General features: G+C 41.5%; 1 protein-coding gene and 1 long non-coding RNA gene across 3 annotated transcripts in view; one reads left to right on the top strand and one right to left on the bottom strand.

The window, feature by feature from the left end:
* Positions 1 to 12,214: 12,214 nt before the first annotated feature.
* On the bottom strand, positions 12,215 to 16,929 carry LOC115302955. Of its 2 annotated transcripts, none has more exons than XR_003913738.1 (3): positions 16,766 to 16,929; positions 12,895 to 13,004; positions 12,215 to 12,430 (listed from the first exon to the last, which is right to left on the bottom strand). It is a non-coding gene; the product is annotated as an uncharacterized LOC115302955 (long non-coding RNA). The 2 variants fall into 2 exon arrangements; XR_003913739.1 differs by having other exon boundaries at positions 12,215 to 12,346.
* A 190-nt stretch (positions 16,930 to 17,119) lies between these two features.
* Positions 17,120 to 20,476, top strand: part of PPM1A (protein phosphatase, Mg2+/Mn2+ dependent 1A) — a 49,264-nt gene continuing 45,907 nt past the window's right edge. The window contains exon 1 of the mRNA XM_029952953.1: positions 17,120 to 17,380. Within this exon, the coding sequence (XP_029808813.1) occupies positions 17,257 to 17,380 (124 nt within the window). The 5' untranslated portion in view covers positions 17,120 to 17,256. The remainder of the gene's footprint in view (positions 17,381 to 20,476) is intronic.

The following is a 20,476-nucleotide window of genomic DNA, read 5'->3' as shown; positions in this document are numbered from 1 at the left end:
CATAGGAAAGGTGGAGGGTCATAAAAGCAACACAGAGTCTAAAAGCCCAGGGAAGAGAAATATATCCTCATTCTCCACTGAGAACATGTTAATTGTCTTTGCTTTATGCGGATGCTGCTCTTAATAACACTTATTACCATGGCAGGGTGCTTTATAGTTTATGAAGCCCTTGTACTTCCCCATATATTATTATTATTAGGCTCATTTTACTGGAGAGAAAATTAAGCCCTTGAGAGGTTAAATGATTCATTACATGTCTCATGTTATTTTGTGGCAGACCTAGGCCTACAAACCAGGTCTTTTGCTCTCCTGGTTATTCCTGGCGGTGGCAGAGTGACTGAAAGCTTAGGCTCTGGAGCCAGACAGATAAACCTGCGCAGGCACCCAGCTCTGCCCCTAACTGTGCGAACGCAGAGAAACTGCCTAGTCCTCCTCAGTCTCCGTTTCTTCGTCTCTGAGCGAAAGAGAACAGCACCTACTCTGAGAGTCTCTGTGAGATAAAACTGTAGCTGTCACTACCCCCTCACCTCCTTGAGAAGCCTCATTTTCAGTCTCCCAGGACCTACATCCCTGTTTTGAGTCAAATTGTGTCCTGTCCAAATTCACATGTAGAAGTCTTAGCCCTTAGTACGGCAAACAATGACCTTCTATGGAAATAGGGTCTTTGCAGATGTAAGGAGTTAAGTCGAGGGCGTACTGAAGTCGGGTGGGCCCCTATTCCAGTATGACTGGTATCCTCATAGAGAGGGGGCATTTGGACACACACAGGGAGACAGACACACAGGGAGAATGCCATGTGAAGGTTTTAGGTTTGCTGCCACAACCAAGCTATGAAAAGCTAGGGAAGAGGCCCAGAACAGATGCCTCCCCCGTGCTTTCAGAGGGAGCATGGTCTTGCTGACACCTTGATTTTAGACTCTGGTCTCCAAACTGTAATACAGTAAGCCAGCCAGTACTTTATGATGGGACCCCAGGTCACTAGTACAATCTCTACCCACTGCGGTGCTGGTACATCTGTGTCAGTACCTGTTCAGTCCCACACAGGGTTTTTGCTTTTTGTTTTGTCTTGTTTTGTTTTACCATCACTGGATTGCAACCAGCTTCTCTCTGCCATGCTTGCAGCCGAGCTCATTCATCAGAGAAAGACCATCAGAAGGGAAATCTGTGAATGCTGGAGAAGTCCCATTTAAAACATAATTAGTCTGATTGTAAAAGTCTCATTAAAGATATATCTTAACCATAAAAGAGCTTAAAGTTTCCATTTACACTTGACCCACCCACCCCGTTAGAGTGGGCTCGCCCTTCAAGACATACTTATTCTGGAGCATTAATTCCCGCCTTAGAATCCCTGAGGATGAAGTTTGAGGAAATGTATTTTTAAAAAGCTTTCCAAGTGATTTTGATAGTCAGCTGGTTTTCTGTAATAAAATGCCATTATTTAATTAGATTTGAAAAATCTTCAGATAGCCGTAAGAAGCAAATTAAGGTCCTAAAGAACTAAAGTATATGCACTAGCTTCCTGATGCTGCTGTCACAAGTTACCAGATGCTCAGTGGCTTCAAACGATGTAAACACTATCTTACAGCTCCGGAGATCAGACATAGTAAGATCTGCCTGCAATGCCATGTTTCTTCTGGAAGCTCTAGGGAGGGATCGTTTCCTTGCCTTTTCCATCTTCTAGAGATCACCTAACTCCTTGACATGTGACCTTTTCTTCAAACCATTCTGACTTGTGCTTCCATTGTCCTTCTCTGACTCTGCCCCTCCGGATTCACTCCTACAAGGACACTTAGGATTACACTGGGCCTTGGGCTATCCATGACAATCTTCCTACCTCCCACCTATCCTTTTTTTTAATTTTTAAGTTCATCTATTGAATTTGAGGGAGAGGAGGGGCAGAGAAAGAAAATACCACGCAGGCTTGCATTACCAGTGAGGAGCCCTACGTAGGGCTTGAATCCATGAACTGTGAGATCACAACCTGAGCCAAAATCAAGAGTCAGACACTCAACTGACTGAGCAGCCCAGATCCCCCCCTCAATGTTCTTAATTTAATAACATCTACAAAGTTCCTTTTGTGATGTAAGGTAACATATTTGCAGGTTCCAGGGATTAAAGGTGAACATTTTGGTGTGGCCATTATTCTGTTCACCACACTGTAAGAATATTTGCTTAAAACACACACACACACACACACACACAAAATTAAAGAATTATTGTAAGATGTTAATGGACCACACCCTCCCTATTTACAATTCTGGACTCTTTAGGCCTATTGCAGCTTGCATACTGTCCTCTGTACACTCTGGTTTTCAATTAAGAAAATTATTAGTAACACATTTCTAATAAACTTGCTAGTATTTGAATGTCTTTGGAAAAGAAGAAAATATAATCTCTCTTAGCCAATTCCAGTTTCCAAAATTATAGATGCCTTTGAGTTTGGGACATTACAGGATTTCTCTAATCACTTCAAAAGATGTTAAATTCTAAGGGTGCTTGGGTGACTCAGTCAGTTAAGCGTCCAACTTTGGCTCAGGTCATGATCTCACGGTTGGTGAGTTTGAGCCCCGTATCAGGCTCTGTGCTGACTGCTCCCAGCCTGGAACCTGCTTCTGATTCTGTATCTCCCTCTCTCTCTGCCCCTCCCCAGTTTGTATTCTGTTTCCTTCTCTCTCAAAGATAATAAACATTAAAAATTTTTTTCTAAAACATGTTAAATTTTCAAAAATGCTTCAAGATGAAATTTATTTTATTCACCATAACGTTAAACAAATATACCATATATATTTAGGGATGTAGAAAGAACTGTGTTGCAAAAAAAATTTTTAAGTATTATTATAATATTGCTAGGAGTAGAGTAGAAATCATGGGTTTCAATGCTATATTAGTCGTCTATTGTTGCTTTCAAATTACCCCCACACCTTTGTGGCTTAAAGCAACAAACACATGATATCTCACAATTTCTGGTCAGTTATCTGGGGGTGGCTTAGCTGGGTCCTCTGGCTCAAGGTTTCTCACAGTGTATAATCAAAATGTTGGCCAGAGCTGCTGTGACCTGAAGGCTCAACTAGGGGCGGATCCCCATTCAAGCTCATTCATGCTCTTGTTGGCAGGATTCAGTTTCTCCCAGGCTGTTGGACCAAGGGCCTCAGTTCCTCACTTGCTGTTGGCTGGGGGCTGCCCTTAGGTCCTGTCCAAATGAACCTCTCTGTGGAGAAGACAGCTCCCATCATGCCAGCTTCCTTTATCGGCACAAACAAGATGAAACGGAAAGAGAGAGTTCCAGCAAGACAGAAACCACAGTCATTTGCAACCTTATCTTGGAAGTAACATTATTACTTTTTACCACATTGTTTGTTAAAAAGTAGTCACTAGGTCCAGCCCACATTCAAGGGGAGGGAATTACAGTGTGATGTGGATAGCAAGAGCTGGGGATCATTGTGGCCATCTTAGAAGGCTGGCTACTTTAGATGGCTCTGGATCCTCCTGTTCTATTGCCCTTTTCCCTAACTCTGGCTGCCAGTCACACTGGGTTCGTCATGACTACTACAGGAACGGATGCAACTAGCTTTTCAAAATGACCCTGTAATTTCTAATACATTTTTCGATGTTGACAAACCCTACAATGACTTCCAACTGTGTGTATAATGTTAAACATCTGAGATCACTGCCTTCCAGCCCAGATTCCAAATTTCCTGCAGTTCATTCTTCCAAAAGGCTTATCAAATCCTATCATTTCCCCTCTGACTCTTGCATGGCTCACCAATGACCTTCTATAAAATTTTGATGTAACATATAAGTACCTCAGTTCCTATGCTGAGGCACTCCCCTCCCCTATAATTTTTTACTGCATTACTCTTCTTCCCAGACAAAATAACCAGGCACTATTAAATTATTAGAAATTGCTTGGAACTTCATAATTTTTACCCAATCTGTGTGAAAAATGTTATTTCTGCTTGGTGCACCACGGTAGCTCAGTCAGTTGAGTGTCTGACCCCTGATTTTGGCTCAGGTCATGGTCCAGGATTGTGGGATTGAGCCCTGCACTGGGCTCTGTGCTGAGTAAGGAGCCTGCTTGGGATTCTCTTTCCCTTTCTCTCTTTCTCTGTCTCTCCCTCTGCCCTTCCTCTGCTCACGCATGCTCTCTCTCTTTAAAAAAAGATTTTTAATGTTATTTCTGCTTGAAGTCTATCCTCCCTCCCTGCTCCTTCACACTACAAACAACTTTCTTCACTAACTCTCCTCAACTTTTCACCTTCTGTCTTCCACTTGGCTAAAAGCCACTGCCTTATGTTTTAGGTTTTGTTACAACTCCATCCCACTCACAGGTACAAAAATATATTCCAGTTATCTTTTACTCTGTAATAAATTTCCACAATATGTAGTAGATAAAATAATTATTTATTATGTTAATGGATCTGTGGGTCAGGAATTTGGGCCAGATGCAGTGGGGATGATTTGTCCCTGGCTCACATTGTCTGGGGCATCACCTGGAAGACCTGAAGTCTAGGGGTAACTTGATAACTGGGTACTGAAATCAGCTGAAGTCTTATTCATGACTGATGTTTGATACCTGCAGTCAGCTTAGACCTTATCTGGGGCTGTGCAATGACTTCTGACACCAACCATCCAGAATTGGGCCAAAATTCACAGGTTAAGTGCACAGTCTTCTGCAAGATTTCCCTCACCTCAGACACCAGCCACAAGTTTGGAGTCTTTAGGCCACCTTCACTTCTGACCAGACGTCTATAAATTCAGAGGTTCTCACTACCTCTCAGGTTAGATCATATAAAACTCAGGAAAGTGCTATTCTTATGATTAATTTAAAGGTTACAAATCAGAGCTAACCAAAGGGATAGACAAGTGCGGTGAGGTCTGGGAGGGTTCCAGAGGTGAAGTTTCCTTTGTCCTCTCCCCATGGAGTTAGGACATGTCACTCTTCCAGCACATTGATATATGATAATATATAGAATATTGCCAGTCATAGAAGCTTATCCAAACTTCAGTGTCCTGAGGGCGGTTTTTTTGTTTTGCTTTTAATTTTTTAAAAATTTTTATTTATTTTTGAGACAGAGAAAGACAGAGCATGAGCAGGGGAGGGGCAGAGAGAGAGAGGGAGACACAGATTCTGAAGCAGGCTCCAGACTCTGGGCTGTCAGCGCAGAGCCCAGTGGGGGACGCGAACTCACAAACTGCAAGTTCATGACCTGAGCCAAAGTTGAATGCTTAACTGACTGAGCCACCCAGGCGCCCCACAATGTCCAGAGTTTTAATTAGGTTTCCATTGCATAGGCATAATTGACCATGTGACTCAATCTCCAGTTGGTGCCCCCCCACCTCACCTTTCTCATAGATTGGGTTAATATCACCCAATTCAGAACCCCAAACCTCTGGTCACATGATTAGTCTTTCATAGGCATGGGTATCTGCTATCTTGAGTCACACATTTATTGTAATTAGATCTAAGGTCCCAAGTTAGTCAACTTATCAGCATAAACTATCAGGGAACAGGATGAATAACAGATACTCCTATCACTTGAGACATTCCAAGGTTTTAAAGGTTGCTTCCCAGGAACTGGGGAGAAAGGCCAAATTCTTTATTACACAGCTTGTCAACTAAAACACCTATAAGTGGCTTCTACTTACAACATGATAGTATGGTTTCAAGGGCAATTGTTCTGAAAGAGAGAAAACCAGATGGAAACCATATTGCCCTTTAAGACTTAGCAGTGGAAGTGATGCAGCATTGTTTCAGTCATATTCTCTTTGTTGAGACGGTTTTAACGACTTACCTAAGGCCAAGGGTGCCTGGGTGGCTCTGCCTGTTAAGCATCTGACTTTGGCTCAGGTCATGATCTCACGGTTTGTGAGTTCAGGCCCCACATTGGGCTCTGTACTGACAGCTCAGAGCTTGGAGCCTGCTTCAGATTCTGTGTTTCCCTCTCTCGTTGCCCCTCCCCCTATAATAGGAAAAGATAGGATAAAATAGGTAGAGAGGGAAGGATTAGGAGCTGAGGTCCCTGGGTTTGGAAAAACACTTATTTTGGAACAATGCTGGGAATGTTGGACCACAGCAAACCCCCTCTGGCTTAAGGTTTCTCTTAAGAATGTAGCAGACTCCACCTACTCCCCCTCAGGTTTCCCTCAGGAATTTGAGAAAGACCTAAGCATGGCCATAGACCACTCCTCATACAATGAAAATGAGCCAATCAGGCTTGGACAACCCAGCACCTAGAGCTATCAAGGCAATAAGGGTAGAACTTGAGAAGGAACAAGGGGGGAGGGCTGACCAGAACTTTATAAAAGAAGGACCCTTGCCTATGGTTGTGGGCATTCCCTTTCCAATGCCCCCTCTTTTAAAGAGAGTTTCCTACTATTCTTCCTTTCTAATCTTGTACTGTAATAAACTTTCACCTGCTGCTCAATTGTGTTCACCACTTCATTCTTCGAAGCGGCAAGACAACGAATCCCAGGTATTGTGGTAAAAAAAAAAAATCCTGCAACACCACACCCGAGCTCCACCTCTCAAAAATAAATAAACATAAAAAATAAAAATTAAAAAAATAAGACTTACCTAGGATCGATGAGAAAAGATGTAAATCTTCTCCCACCTTTTGATGGAAGAATGGCAAGGTTTGGAAGAGGAGAGGTAGAACTAGAAATAGGATAAGGGTCCTTTTGGAGGGGGAATATTTGAGAAAAAGAGAGAGAGCATGTGTGCAAGTGGGGAAGGGATGGAGAGAGAGAGAGAGAAGGTGAGAGAGAGAGAGAGAGAGAGAGAGAGAGAGAGAGAGAGAGAGAATCCCAAACAGGCTCCTCACTGTCAGTACAGAGTCTAATGCAGGCCTCAAACCCACGAACCAAGAGATCATGAACAGAGCGAAGTTGGACGCTTAACCAACTGAGACACCCAGGTGCCCCTGATAAGGCTCTTTTTTGAAAAATAAAATCTGACATAACCATCTAAGGCTAAAGTCCTCCTAGAGGCTTATAACATCTTCGACAGTTTGGTCTCATACTTTTCATGCCTGGTATCTAATTGCCACTTCACACTTAGCTTCCAATTCAGTTAAGACAGTCATGCCCATCTCAGAACCTTCCCTGTCTGAAAAGTCCCCTCCTAATGCAAATCCAACCTATCCTTCAAGGAGTAGCCCTATTGTGATTCTAGGAGCCAGACAGAAATTCCATTGCCTCAAGAAACTAAACAATCCAGAGGAGGGGCTATCTTTGTACATGCCCATAGAAGCTCCAAACTCTCACCATTCTTCCTGCTAATCACAGAGTAACAGGATGTCTTTCCTCTAAGGACTCCCAAACAATTCCTCGGATTTACTCCAATTGGTCCACGTAGGTCATGTGTCCAACCCTGAACCAGATTCTGGGGTCAGAGGAAGGAATTATACTGAGAGGAAGAGGTGGTTCCGCCTTAAGAAGTGTATGTTACTGTTACCAGAACATGGAAGAAATAGAAGTCCAATTCCAGAGTCCAATTCCAGTTTCATTGCTGGAGTAGTGGAATGTTAAAGATGGAAGGAACTGTAAAAATTATTTGATTCAACACCTTACTTTTACATATGTGAACATTTGAAATTCAAAAAAGATGAAATGACTTGCCTAAGTTGCATTTGGTGGCATAGCATCAGAGCCAAGACTGAAACCGGTGTTCTGATTCCCCAGGCCAGAGGGTACTTGTATAGCCTGATTTCTTAAAGATGCCAAGCTTATATTTAAGCTGCAGTTTCATGTTATAAAAAACTGCAAAACTTGGAGTCCCATGGGATTCTCGTTCTATCCACTCACTTGCTCAATGAATTTAGACAAGTGACTTAACCCTTCTGAGCCTCCATTTCTCATCTGTGAAATATAGTAATGACAGCTACCTTGAAGGGGTACTGTTGGGATTCAATTAGATACTGTAGAAATAATAATTCTAGCAAAAAAGGAAATGCCCAATAAATGGTTGCCATTATTTGTATCTCTTGCCATGTTTAATGAGATTTGACACATACTATGTTTTTATTTTGAACTTGGTGTTAGACTAATAATTCTTTCCATAGATGTGGGGGTTGTGTTTTACATCTTCTAGAGTATTTTATCAAGTCAGTAAAAGTTCTTGCCCTTAACAGCCTTCAAACAAATATTAATAACCAAAAAGGATCTATCTAATCCAAATTAAATAGAATTACAAGGAGACTATCATGGACTTTCAAACATCCTTTTGTAACATTGCTTTTGGGGATCTAGGCGTAGGAAGCAGAAATTTTATATATTGTCAGTTCCATGTGTTTTTGTATTTTAGCTTTTGTTTTTGAATTCAGGCAGGACTGACATGTGATGATGAGTTTAGTGATGACAATCCAAATAGTCTGACTGCCTTTAAGGCAATGTTTATGGGTACATAACCCAGATATGATACACATGACTCACCAGGCCATAGAAATCACTGGTATTTTATATCAAGCCAAGATTTTTTTTTGGCATCCCATGTTTCAAGTACTCACATTGTTCCCTTTAACCTTTCCATGCTTTTGTTGTGATTGACAACACAAAAGAGTTTTGTATGTCTTGCCTACTTGGATAAAGGTCAGTAATTTTACTGACCCCCTCCCCAGGACATGTACACATGGCTCTTTAAAATAACAGATTCATCCATGTATTTTATTGAATATTTCTTTCAAGAGCTTATGATTTCCATAAAATATAATTTAAATAACAAATTATTTCTAACAGGCATTTTTAATAGAATGGATATGACATATATCAGAGTCTGGTAAATTAGAGGTTTGCGCTACACTACATCAACTATTATTTGCATTCTTTTCCATGTTTAATGGACTTTGACCCATAGGTTCTTCATCAGTACTTAGTTTGGAATGATGGACTATTTTCCCAGTGGTAGATGCTTATGATTTATACCATCTAGTGCACAGGCTGAATTTGGCACTCTAGGCATAAATTATGGTTTGGCTCATCAACACAGAGACTAAAGATTCTACAATTGTAATATAATAGCCATAATAATTTTTATTATGAAATTTTTTTGGGTATCTATAATGTACTAATTTTAAGATTAAACATAAAATTAGTCATGGTCCTTTTCCAAAGGTGTATTTTAGGTTTACTTTGAAAACTACCTATATATGACCATTAAATTAAAGGAAGAAAATTTGTAGCAAATAAGAACACTAAACATGTGAAGTGTTTGTATTTCTTTCATTGGTCCATGAGCAAGACTGAAATTAGGTATGGCTATGGAAGAAGTAGAATTCATCTTTAATTTTATTGAGGTCTTTACCAAATTCCTTCTTAAATTTCTTTTCCCTTATCGCACTAATGCAACTTGCTTCCCAAGTACTAAAATTTGACTATTCAAAAGATTTAAAACTTATCATATTAAGGTGTAAGTGTCTGCCATAGATAAGAACACCTAAACTATCATTCTCACTGGATAGCACAAGGTAAAAATAACTAGTAGAATTTTAGTTTTCAGCCTTCAGATGTGTGTTGGTATAATATTAAGGGGAGAGGGAGAGAGTAATAAGGTTCTTGGAGAATATTTTTGAGGGCGCTAAGTATTCACCTGAAATTGAACCACCTAAATAGGTGTCTATCTTACCTACTCTTAATTTAGCCCTTCCTACGAGGTACTCCTTGCGACATTTCACTACACTTACCAAAAAAGGTTACATGATGAGTCATTGGCAAAAATATCTAAGTATAGTTCTCAGAAAATGAAAACATAAGCTCCAGTAACAAGGGCTCTCTAAAAGACCACATTTCTATCACCAAAATGTAATCATTTTATGCCATTTAAAGCTGAAACTAATTTCACTTCCTCTTTAAGGATTTATGAAACGTACATGAAAGGATTTTCCTACTTCCACTTTTGCTTTCCTAAAATTTCTCCATATTGCAACGAGAGCAAAACATAAATAAGATCACATCATTCCCCTGTATAAAAGTCTCCAGTGGTTTTCCATCACACTTAAAATCAAAATCCTTAACTGTGGCCTATAGGCACCCTGCCTACATAGCACTCTTTCCCACCTTGACTGTGCCCCAGACATCTGAGTTCTGTCTGCTCCTTGACATGTCAAGATCACTCCTACCCCAGGGCCTTTGCTCTTGCCTGGGTCTTCCCTTATATCTTTACATGGTGGCATCCTCTGTTATTCAGGTCTGCCCAGCTGCTACCTCCTCTAACAAGATTTCTCTCACCAATTGGTATAAAGTAACCTCTACTTTGTCCCCTCTCCCATACTACTTGTCTACATCATACTTTGTTCCACATCATTACATTATTTATTCCTCTGTAATGATCTTGTTTGTTTTCTATTAACCCCACATAATCTCTATGAAAACTGTCTCTCCTCCTCTTCACCATAAGAGCACTCTAGATGGGGCGCCTGGGGTGTCAGTCAGTTAAGCATCCGACTTCGGCTCAGGTCATGATCTCACGGTTCATGAGCTTGAGTCTGACTTCATGTGAGCTTGAGTCCTGCTCTGGGACTCCATACACTCTCTCTGCCCCTCACTCACTCATGCTCTCTAACAAATTAATTAATTAATTAAATTTAAAAAAAAGATTTAAAAAAATATCGCTAGCCTCTAGAGCTGTGCCTGGCATTTTCAAGGTACTCAATATCTATTGGTTAAATAAAATGTGTTGTGACTCAAGTCTATAATATAAAAATTATAAATACTATAACATATAAAATACAGGGTTTGGAGTCAGGCTTTTAAAGCAATATAAGAAGAGCAATTTAGAGTTTAGGTTTAGAACCAAATGGTTACTCTGGTGTAGATGGCATGATGTGAAATTCACGTAAAAAGGGTCAGTGGTGGTGGCGTTGGCAGAACACTCCAGCAGCCCCTCAGTAAACCAAGGGACGAGAAGTCAAAACAATCTTCAGAGAATAATTTTAGCCCTGGAAGGGACAAGTCTATGTGAACCTAACTAGGCCTATGGGAGAGATAAAATATTGCACAGCAGGTGTCAAATCATTTACAATGTATTATTATTAAAAATATCACGTGGTGTGCTTTAAAGTAACAGTTACATTTTCTTGTGCGTCCACACACCGTGGTGTCAGACAATGTGGTAGGTTTGATCTTTCTTTCTTCCTTCCTTCCTTCCTTCCTTTCTTTCTTCCTTTCTTTTTTAGCTTTTATTAATTTATTTATTTTTTAAATAATTTATGTATTTTTTAAATTTACATCCAAGTGATTTAGCATATAGAGCAACAAGGGTTTCGGGAGTAGATTCCTTAATGCCCATTAATTATCCATTTAGCCCATTCCCCCTCCCACAACCTCTACAGCAACCCTCTGTTTGTTCTCCATATTTGAGTCTTTTATGTTTTGTACCCCTCCCTGTTTTTATATTACTTTTGCTTCCCTTCCCTTATGTTCATATGTTTTGTAACATAATACTTCGGCAATTATTGTATTGTACTCAAATCATTGTATCCCATATGATTATTCCATGTTCCTGATGAGTCTGACAGAGGTTAATAACTTGTCCACAAGACAGAGCAGAGATAGGCTTTGGGATATCCTCTTTTAGCTCTAACATGATTAAAGTACTTAAAAATGATTATTTTTAATATCTTCAATAAATATGTTCTCTTCCTCCACAGTTTTCACCATGGCTTGTTGGGTCATACTCAGCCTGGTCTCACTCTTACTGTGGATCTGCTTGGCTCCTACCATAGGCTCTCAAGTTTTCAGTCTCTCTCTCTCTCTCTCTCTCTCTCTCTCTCTCTCTCTCTCCAGGCACAGAGCCTGACAGGGGGCTAGAACTCATGAAGTGCAAGATTGTGACCTGAGCAGAAGTCTAAGACTGAGTCACCCAGACGCCCCTAGAGTTTTCAGTCTCTGATGCTAATTTGAATTCTTCCTTCCACCGCCTGCTTTTCGACAAATAGGCCTCTGCCAAGTTAGTACCTATAACAGGTTGAGGTTACTCTCCAAGGACTGCTGGGGTAGGGGTCAAAGGCTGTTATGCTGGCTTTTGTCTTACTAAGTGGGTTTTATGAAGAATAAGCCAAAAAGAAAGGAAAGAGTCTTCCATGAAGGGAAGAAAGAAGTTTTCCTTAATGGAAAGAGTAGGAGAATGGAATTGGTGACAGTTGGAAGCAAAACTCTAAGAAGAGTGATGATTTTATATGGAGCACGAGAAATAGTTTGTTGTGTAATGTGATTATATGACTCCTCTTTGGAGACATCTTCAGTAAGGACACCATTTGGGGACTGGATCTTTCTTTTCTTTTTTGGATGGGAAACTGCAGTTGAAAGGGCCTCAAGAAGAGAGGAGGTCATCTCACAAAGGCCCAATCAGTTTCTGGAACAGAAAAAGCAGAGACTTGGGACTCAGATGATCCTAGGTCTGCAAAAGAGCTCTTTTTCTCAGCCTTAGTTTCTTCTTCTGTAAAATGAGGGGTGAGAGGAGAGGGGAAGTATCTTTTTTGCAAAGTAATTGTAAGAATTAAATAACAACCATAGAGGACTGATGGGGAACGTTGCATATCCTAGGTCACATTCATTCCCTTCCCTTTCTATTGAATTATAATTGTCTTCTCCCTAACTCCCAAGAATTGGCTCTAGTTTTACTCTGCAGAACGTAAAGCCATTCTATCACCTGTGTGATAGAAGCTCTTCATGTGATATCTTTCTGTGATAAAGTTCTAGTTTGTCTAGAGCTTCAAGAAAAAAGGCATATCAACATTTTTGTATCAACCACCCTCAAGCTTTAAATGACTTCATTTTTCAATTACTGCTTTTATTACCCAATTAAAAACACTTTTAGGAAACAAGCTAGAGATGAAAAATGAATCAAAATACTGAACAAATTCTTCAATTATTAAATAATAAGGTAAGTATACATCTCACCTTGCAGCTTTTCTAAAGGCAAAGGATGTATTTTGGTAACAAGCACTTTATTAAGCAATCACTCAGGGTCAAGGATGTCCAGGTCTTCTGCGATATTAGGCTGCTTTTAACTACAAAAATAAAAGTGGCTTAAACAATGAGAAATATTTATTATCCACCCCCTCACCCCAAATAAATTCCCAAGGTATGGAATTGCAAGGATGGCTCAGTGGCTCAACAATGTGCAGGACCCAACCTTTTGTCATCATTCACCTCCTCCACATTACACTGGTTCTTTGCAAGATGGCTCAAGAGTTCTAGGCTCAGACATAAACATAATAGCATATGGCTGAAGAAGACATTTTCTCTCAGTGACTCTTCTTACTGGGGACTCTTATTCCCAGATTCATCTCCCAAGATTTTCCTCCAAGTTCCATTGGTTAGAATTGCATCACATACCCATGACTTAAGCCAGCCATTCCCAATTTTTTCACATCATGACACAAATAGAAAGATAATGGGGTTTTTTGTTTGTTTGTTTTAATGTTCTACTTATTTTTGAGAGAGACTGACAGACAGAACATAAGTGGGGGAGGGGCAGAGAGGGAGACACAATTTGAAGTGAGCTCCAGTCTCTGAGCTATCAGCACAGAACCCAGCACAGGGCTCCATCTCATACGAACTGCAAGATCATGACCTGATCCGAAGTCGGACACTTAACCAACTGAGCCACCCAGGCGCCCCAAAAGATAATGTGTTCATGACATACAGGGGTACCTGAGTGTGGTTGCTTGTCACCAGACAAGACAGTCTCAGGTTTCAGTAGTTGACTTTTACTGGAATATTCTAAAGGCTTACAGATCAATACTGTATCACATCTCTAACCTGTTCAAGACATACCAGCGTGTGCTGGCACATAGATTGGGACACTGTGCTCTAGGCTACAAGAGAGACTAAGAGAGCATTATCCATATACAAACTATAGTGAGAGAAAGATCTACCAGTGAGAAGGAAAAATGACATGGTGATCAAGGGTGCTTCATCTATTCTAAATCTTACGAGAGAAAGTACAATTGACCTTCGAACAACACGTGATTGAACTGTGCACGTCCACTTATTCATTGGTTTTTTTACAATATAGTATTAAAATGTATTTTCTCTTCTTATGCTTTTACTAACATCTTTTCTCTAGCTTATTGTAAGAATACCATATATAACAAATATATAAAATATGTATTATGTGTTTTGTGTTATTGGTAAGGCTTCTTTCTGGTCAAAGCTTCTTTCTGTAGGCTGTTGAGTTTTTGGTGAATCAAAAGCTATAGGCAGATTTTCAATTCTACAAGGGGTCAGCATCCCTAAATCCCTGCCATGTTCAAGGGGTTTGAACATGGAGAATGAAAATGAGGCTAATAATTTAAATGACTTGCTTGTGGTCACAGAGCCAATAAGTGGCCCAGTTGGCACAGAGGATGAGAACCAGTGGAATGCTGGTAAATGTGTAATAATCAGCTTTTCCAAATGTAGTTCTGATGTGCCTGTTGGTTAATATCTAAGATAAAACTGAAACAACAAACACGTATAAGGGAATTTATTTGTCAATGATGTGAGTGGCTCCTTTGCTGAGCTGGATGTTTTATATCATTCACCATGAACAGCTATAGACAAAATATGCTTTTTATTTGTATTTGTATTTATTTATTTATTTATTTATTTATTTATCTGAGTGAGAGAGAGTGTGTGTATTCCCACACACAAGCAGGGGAGGGGCAGAGGGAGGAGAGAGAGAATCATATGAAGGTTCTATGCCCAGCTCAGAGCCCAACCTGGATGAGGCTCAGTCTCAAGAACCGTGAGATCATGACCTGAGCTGAAATCAAGAGTCAGACACTTAACCAAGTGAGCTGCCCAGGTGCCCACAACATGCTTTTTAAAGTTTAATCTTCATTGAGAGTTTCTCTGTCACTTTCTTAACTCTAGACAATCAACAGAGTGATATGTCAAGTCCTGAATTGAGGCACTTGCTGATTTCCATGGTGTAAATGCTCCTTTTGTAGCCAGTTTCAAGCAACCGAAGCAAAGTCACTGAATATGGCAGTGAGAAGAGATGTGCAGTAACATATTATAGAGAATTTTCACCACACAGACACAATGCAGGTAAGTAACCTTAAGAGCACAGATAATAGTAAGCCATATTAAAATAATTTGGAAGTGGTACGTTTTTAATATACATTACTTTTACTTAAATTTTATTTAATTCAGTTTTAAATAATTTAGTTTTTAATTATGGTTCTGTTTAACAGACTACTGGCAGACTTCTTGAAATTTTTAACAGTCTGCCCTCCCATGCTAGTATAAGCCAGCTCCACACACCACTGTTGATTCTAAGTCCTAATGCTTTCCACTGAGTCTCCTTGATGCCTTTATTACTGGCATGTAAAAACTAGAGATGATCTACAGGATGCAGGGAAAAACCTGGGTACCAGCCCTTACTTCAGGTGCTCCTGTGTTGCTGCTCCTGGACACCCAGTTTTCTCTTCTGTAAAAGGTGAGAACAGCAGCCCTTGCCCTGCCTACTCATACGGGATGTTGTGAGGATTAAACTGGTTGGTCTAAGCGAGAGTGCTTTGAAAACTGCAGAGCCAGATACAGAAAAAAGTCTTTATTAGGATTATTATTTCATCACTGGTGTTCAGCCAGGCCACCATCATTAAGGATACAAGGGGCACCTGGGTGGCTCAGATGGTTAAACATCTGACTCTTAATTTGGTCTCAGGTCATGATTTCAGTTTGTGAGTTCGAGCTGAACATCAGGCTCTGTACTGACCTCTTCTCACACGTGTGCTCTCTCAAAAATAAACATTTAAAAAAACAAGGATGCAAAATGTATTGCAGCTTTCAACGATACAGGATTGTTGTTGTTGTTGTTGTTGTTTTTGAGATCTTTTATAATGCCCACTATAGACAGTAAACCCAGAAAAATTGTTCTTGAGAAGTCCAAATTTTTGCTAGTCTTCATTCAATAAGAGTAGTTATCTATATTGGGAGAAAAGGGATTTTTTTTTTTTTTTTTACTCATTACTAGCTGCTGTTGGGTTGTCTGAGGGAATCTCTCCCTGGAGTTGTAGAATGTTTCTTATTTTCAATAGTTGAATAAAGATTCTTTGATTTGTTAAATGTTTATTTTTGAGAGAAAGAGAGAGAGAGAGAGAGAGAGAGCACAGGCAGAGGAAGGGCAGAGAGAGGGAGACACAGACTGAAGCAGGCTCCAGGCTCTGAGCTGTCAGCATGGAGCCTGACACGGGGCTGGAACTCACAAACCGTGAGATCGTGACCTGAGCCAAAGTCAGACGGTTAACTGACTGAGCTACCAAGGTGTCCTTCTTCTGATTTTTTTAGTTTTGACTTTTCAAGCTGCTTTGCTTTTGGGGCCATACCAACTCACTAAGTTATTTCGTACAGATCATGGCCCTCTGCTCAAGGTGGTTTCCACAACGTGAATTTGATCAAGTATCCCAAATATCCCACATTGAAATTCTAAACTTGATTGGCTTTATAAAATATATACGTTACATTTGCCGAACTTCTCTTTGGTCTGTAGACCAAGTTTCTGCCAAAGTCTTCCCACATCAGGCCCTTTGGCTATGCAGATCCTTCTGCCAAGAAAGCTTTCCCCTGATTCTTTGCAAAGTTAACTCCTCCTCATCCTTTAACTCAAATGCTAAAGACAGCAGTCTTCTCTGAGCACCTGTTTCAAGTCATCTCCCCAATCTATTTTCTTCATAGCACTGATCACAATCTTAATTTCCTTATTTGTTTGCTTTTGTGTCTCTGCTCCTGGTTATAATATCAGATCTTTGAGGGCTGGGACTTTGCCCATTCATATCCTTACCTATGACCAGCCTGGCATACAATAACTATCTGTTGAACAAATGAATTTGTCTGTAAGGATCCACACCAATGATGTGCGAGCCGTAGCCATACACAGCTCTCCTGAGGTGAGGGCCTCTAAAGACCCTCAGGGGCTCGGCCCGTGGGGCTCATGGTGGTCTACACCCCCTCAAAAGGCCCAGGGAGAGCCCCAGCGGCCGCACAGACTGCTTGCTGCAGTCTGCTCCACCCTAAGTGAGCCGCCTCAGTGATGTCACACAGGGCAGGATTCTCTAATCCTTCTGACTCTGTGACAGTCCTTTAAAGACCTAAGTGTTTCATGACTTGATATGGTATGGGGGGGAGGGGGACAATGGAGAAAATAAGTCCGGGGTGGGGGGCTACACCGCCCACCAACAAAATTGGCTCAGGGGCACTGTCCACTGATATGCACTGCTTCAGGAGAAAGTGAGTAGCAGAGGCTGTAGGCTAAGACAAGGAAAAGTGAGAAGAATGGGGAAAAGAAGAGCAAAGGAGATTAAAAAAGAACCGAAGAAAGAGAGAAGAGTAATAAGGAGAAAAGAGAGAAGAGGAAGACCTATGAAGAGGACATTTGTGAGAAGGAAACATGGAACAGGTAGTGAAGGTGGAGGAGGAAGAAAGACTTGAATCTCCTTCTGCTTGGCTTTGTGACACTTGAGTAGTGAGTGACTGACTTCAGTGGGAAAGGATGGAAGGCCCGGCTAGGGGAATTCTCAAGTGCTTCCTTGAGGGGTCACTTACAGGGCACCTTTATTTTGAGAGGCCCAAGTCTCCTGGGTGGATTCACAATAGTAATTTGGGAACAAGTGATTTAACCTTCACTTTAAATTGTGATTGTGGAGGAAAAGAGGAGTATTATTGCTAACCAGATTAAGCCTCAGACTCCTCACTTCGGCCGCCATCCTCACCCCATGCCTCCCAATTAGTAGACTAATCATATACAGTTAAATTCAGGACTTGAAGGCCAATCTTTCAGAAAACGTTCCTCTTTGGTAATTGAAATGTAAACAGATTTCTGAAGCAGAGTAGGATAGTATTATACCTATAAAAATTACCAAAATACAATTATGGGAATATATGCTCACTGATGTTTCACAGAAACTCACTATGAACACCCCAAATATGTGTAGGAGGCCCAAGCAAAGCCTTATAGTTCAAACAAAAAGAAAACTTTTAATCCTCTTTTTTCAATGTCCTTTCCTCCCTTCTAAATAGTTGGGTTTTACCCTTAGCATATTTAGGAAATATAATATTTAGTATAATAATAATGAAAGGGATATTATAATATCAAGCATATTTATTCAGACAATCCTAAGATATCTTTGTTCCAAACTTCAAAATGTTATAACCCATGAGTTTCCTAGTTCATACCAAAATGTCCCTGCAAGCTGTATCCAGAAATAAGAAATAGTGGGAAGGTACAGTTTTATCAGCAGTCTGTGGTACACTGTGCAGCCTTCTCCAAAACCTCTTTATGCTTAGATTTTCCATTTTTCTGCCTCTTCTGCTATAGTTGACCCAGATTCTGCTACAAGTGTAGAACAGAGAGAAGATATGGGCGCTTCAACGAGAGAAGCAGAAAGACAGGAAAGCCCTACAAGTTCACTGTGGTCCACCACTGCCATTGGCTGTCCAGGCTCTGCCTTATGAATAAGAAAATGTGTTTTCCAAGAGCACTTCAAATAGTGGTTGCCACATGGGCTTTTCAATTTCAGAATGGTAGTGAGTCCACTAGCATGCTAATCATGCTGTTACTTGTCTGAAGTATTAAGGATTTCAATACAGAACCGTTTCAAAGATCTTTGATCTAATTTCTTTCTTCCTTTTCTTTTTTTTTTTTTTTTCTTGGCAAGTGTATGGAGAAGTAATTAGGAAATGTGTCCTCAGATGATACTGGGACCAAACGCATAAGTGAATTTTGTTTTCACGTTGTATACCTGGAAAAGATCCATCTTACTTTAAGAAATTCTAACACTATAGATACCGTGTAGAGTAACTTTTGGGTTCCTTGAAAAACTGGCCTCCCAGTGACTATTCGGTGATACTGTTTTATCCAGTTGTTAGGTTCCAGGCCTAAATGTGAAAGGAAGAGAATCTTCCCCCCAAAAAAGTCATGTAGAAAAAATTGGAAATGGCTTTCACAGCTTCAAAAACATTTCAGTGTTCATTGAATGACAGAAAGAATAAATATATTGCTTTTTATCTAGGAGATGGGGCAAGAGAGTGGTTTTAGGAGATACAAAGTAGCAGCGTAAAAATTGCTACAGTAAGTTCCTGAAGTAAAAACTGATAGGCCTCATCACATATTTACCTTTTTATTGGCCAGAACACTATTTGCTTAATATTTTCAAGTGTTCTTTTAACTTACCTCCCTCATACACTGAACTATTTGGTTTTTCTTTGTATATACCAGACCATCTTCTTAAAACAACGGATTTTGCTTTTAAACTTCTCTTCCAGCAAATGTGGTATAGGTCAAATCCATGAACAGGTTAAGCCTCTGACAAGAGAGGGAAAGACACCCCAGCCAATGGGAACTCGTGCTGGTGATGTACTTTTCCCAGTTCTGATTCATTGGCCGCCTAGGGCTTGTCATTCTATCCTGGCGTCTGCAAACAGCGTGGGTCGGTTTTCCGTAGACCAGCTAGCTAAACTGGATTTTGGCCGCCTGCATGTGCAGTTTCAATTAGGTTCAACTGATCTCCAACTCTTAACAGAAACAGCTGTTACGTTTCTGATTATCCGCCAGATTTTGAAAAATCTTGCGTTCCTTAAACCTCGCTGGAGGTCGTTGGAGGCCCCCCTGTGACAGAATCACGTGACCATCTAACGTGCAAATAAAGGAATCCGATGACCTACAGATGGAAAACCTGCCAGAAACTCAGAGCATGTACCCCGTATGTGTATCAGTTGCATTCGCGTGTGAATGGGTGGTGGTAGGGTGTTGCCCTACGGGACCTGAGGTGTGTGGTAGCAGAAGCACCTGCGTAGGGTCACTGGTGAGGGTGGTTCCAGAGGCTTAGGACCCTGTGGGACCGGGTCTGGCGGCGGCCTGTATCCAACAGTGCTTTTAAACCACAGCAGCGAGGCGGCAACCAGGCCGCGACTCCGCCGGAGGTCGGTCGGTCCTCGGCGCTCTGAGAACAGCGTCTTTGCAGGGAGTGGGGTGTGTATTTAAGACGATTGGAAGAGCAGGGGCGCGAGGAGCCGACGCCCTGAGGGGGAGCTGCCGAGTCCCGGCTGGACAGGCTGCCGGGCTTGGATAACCTCTCGACAGCCGGGGCACCTTACACTCACACACTCTGTCCAGACCCCAAAGTCAGGGGCGTAACGACCCCAGTCCCGGTTCTGATCCGGTATTCGGATGCTCCCTTCGGTCTTCGCCTGGGGCCCGGGCAGCGGCGGGGCTACGGCGAGAGAAGCAGGGTAGGGCAGTGATGTCATCCGCGGCCGCCCCTCCCCCGCCTGCCCGCCCTCGCCGCAGTTCCTGCCCAACGACATCCGGGTCTCTCCAGCTGCCCCGCCGCGCCGCAGCTGTAGCGGCCGCTGAGACGGGGGCGGGGCTGACAGAGGAGTCGGGGAGGGGCAGCACAGCGCCGTCGTGAGCGCGCCTGCGCGGGGACGCGCTCGAGGCGACGGTGGCGGCGGCGCTAGGGGCGGGAGCGCGCGCGGGAGCGAAAGAGCAGTGGTC

The sequence above is a fragment of the Suricata suricatta genome, chromosome 9 (assembly GCF_006229205.1).
Source record: "Suricata suricatta isolate VVHF042 chromosome 9, meerkat_22Aug2017_6uvM2_HiC, whole genome shotgun sequence".
Lineage (NCBI taxonomy): Eukaryota > Metazoa > Chordata > Mammalia > Carnivora > Herpestidae > Suricata > Suricata suricatta.
The sequence above is the reverse complement of the archived record's forward strand: the minus strand, read 5'-3'. Positions and strand labels throughout refer to the sequence as shown.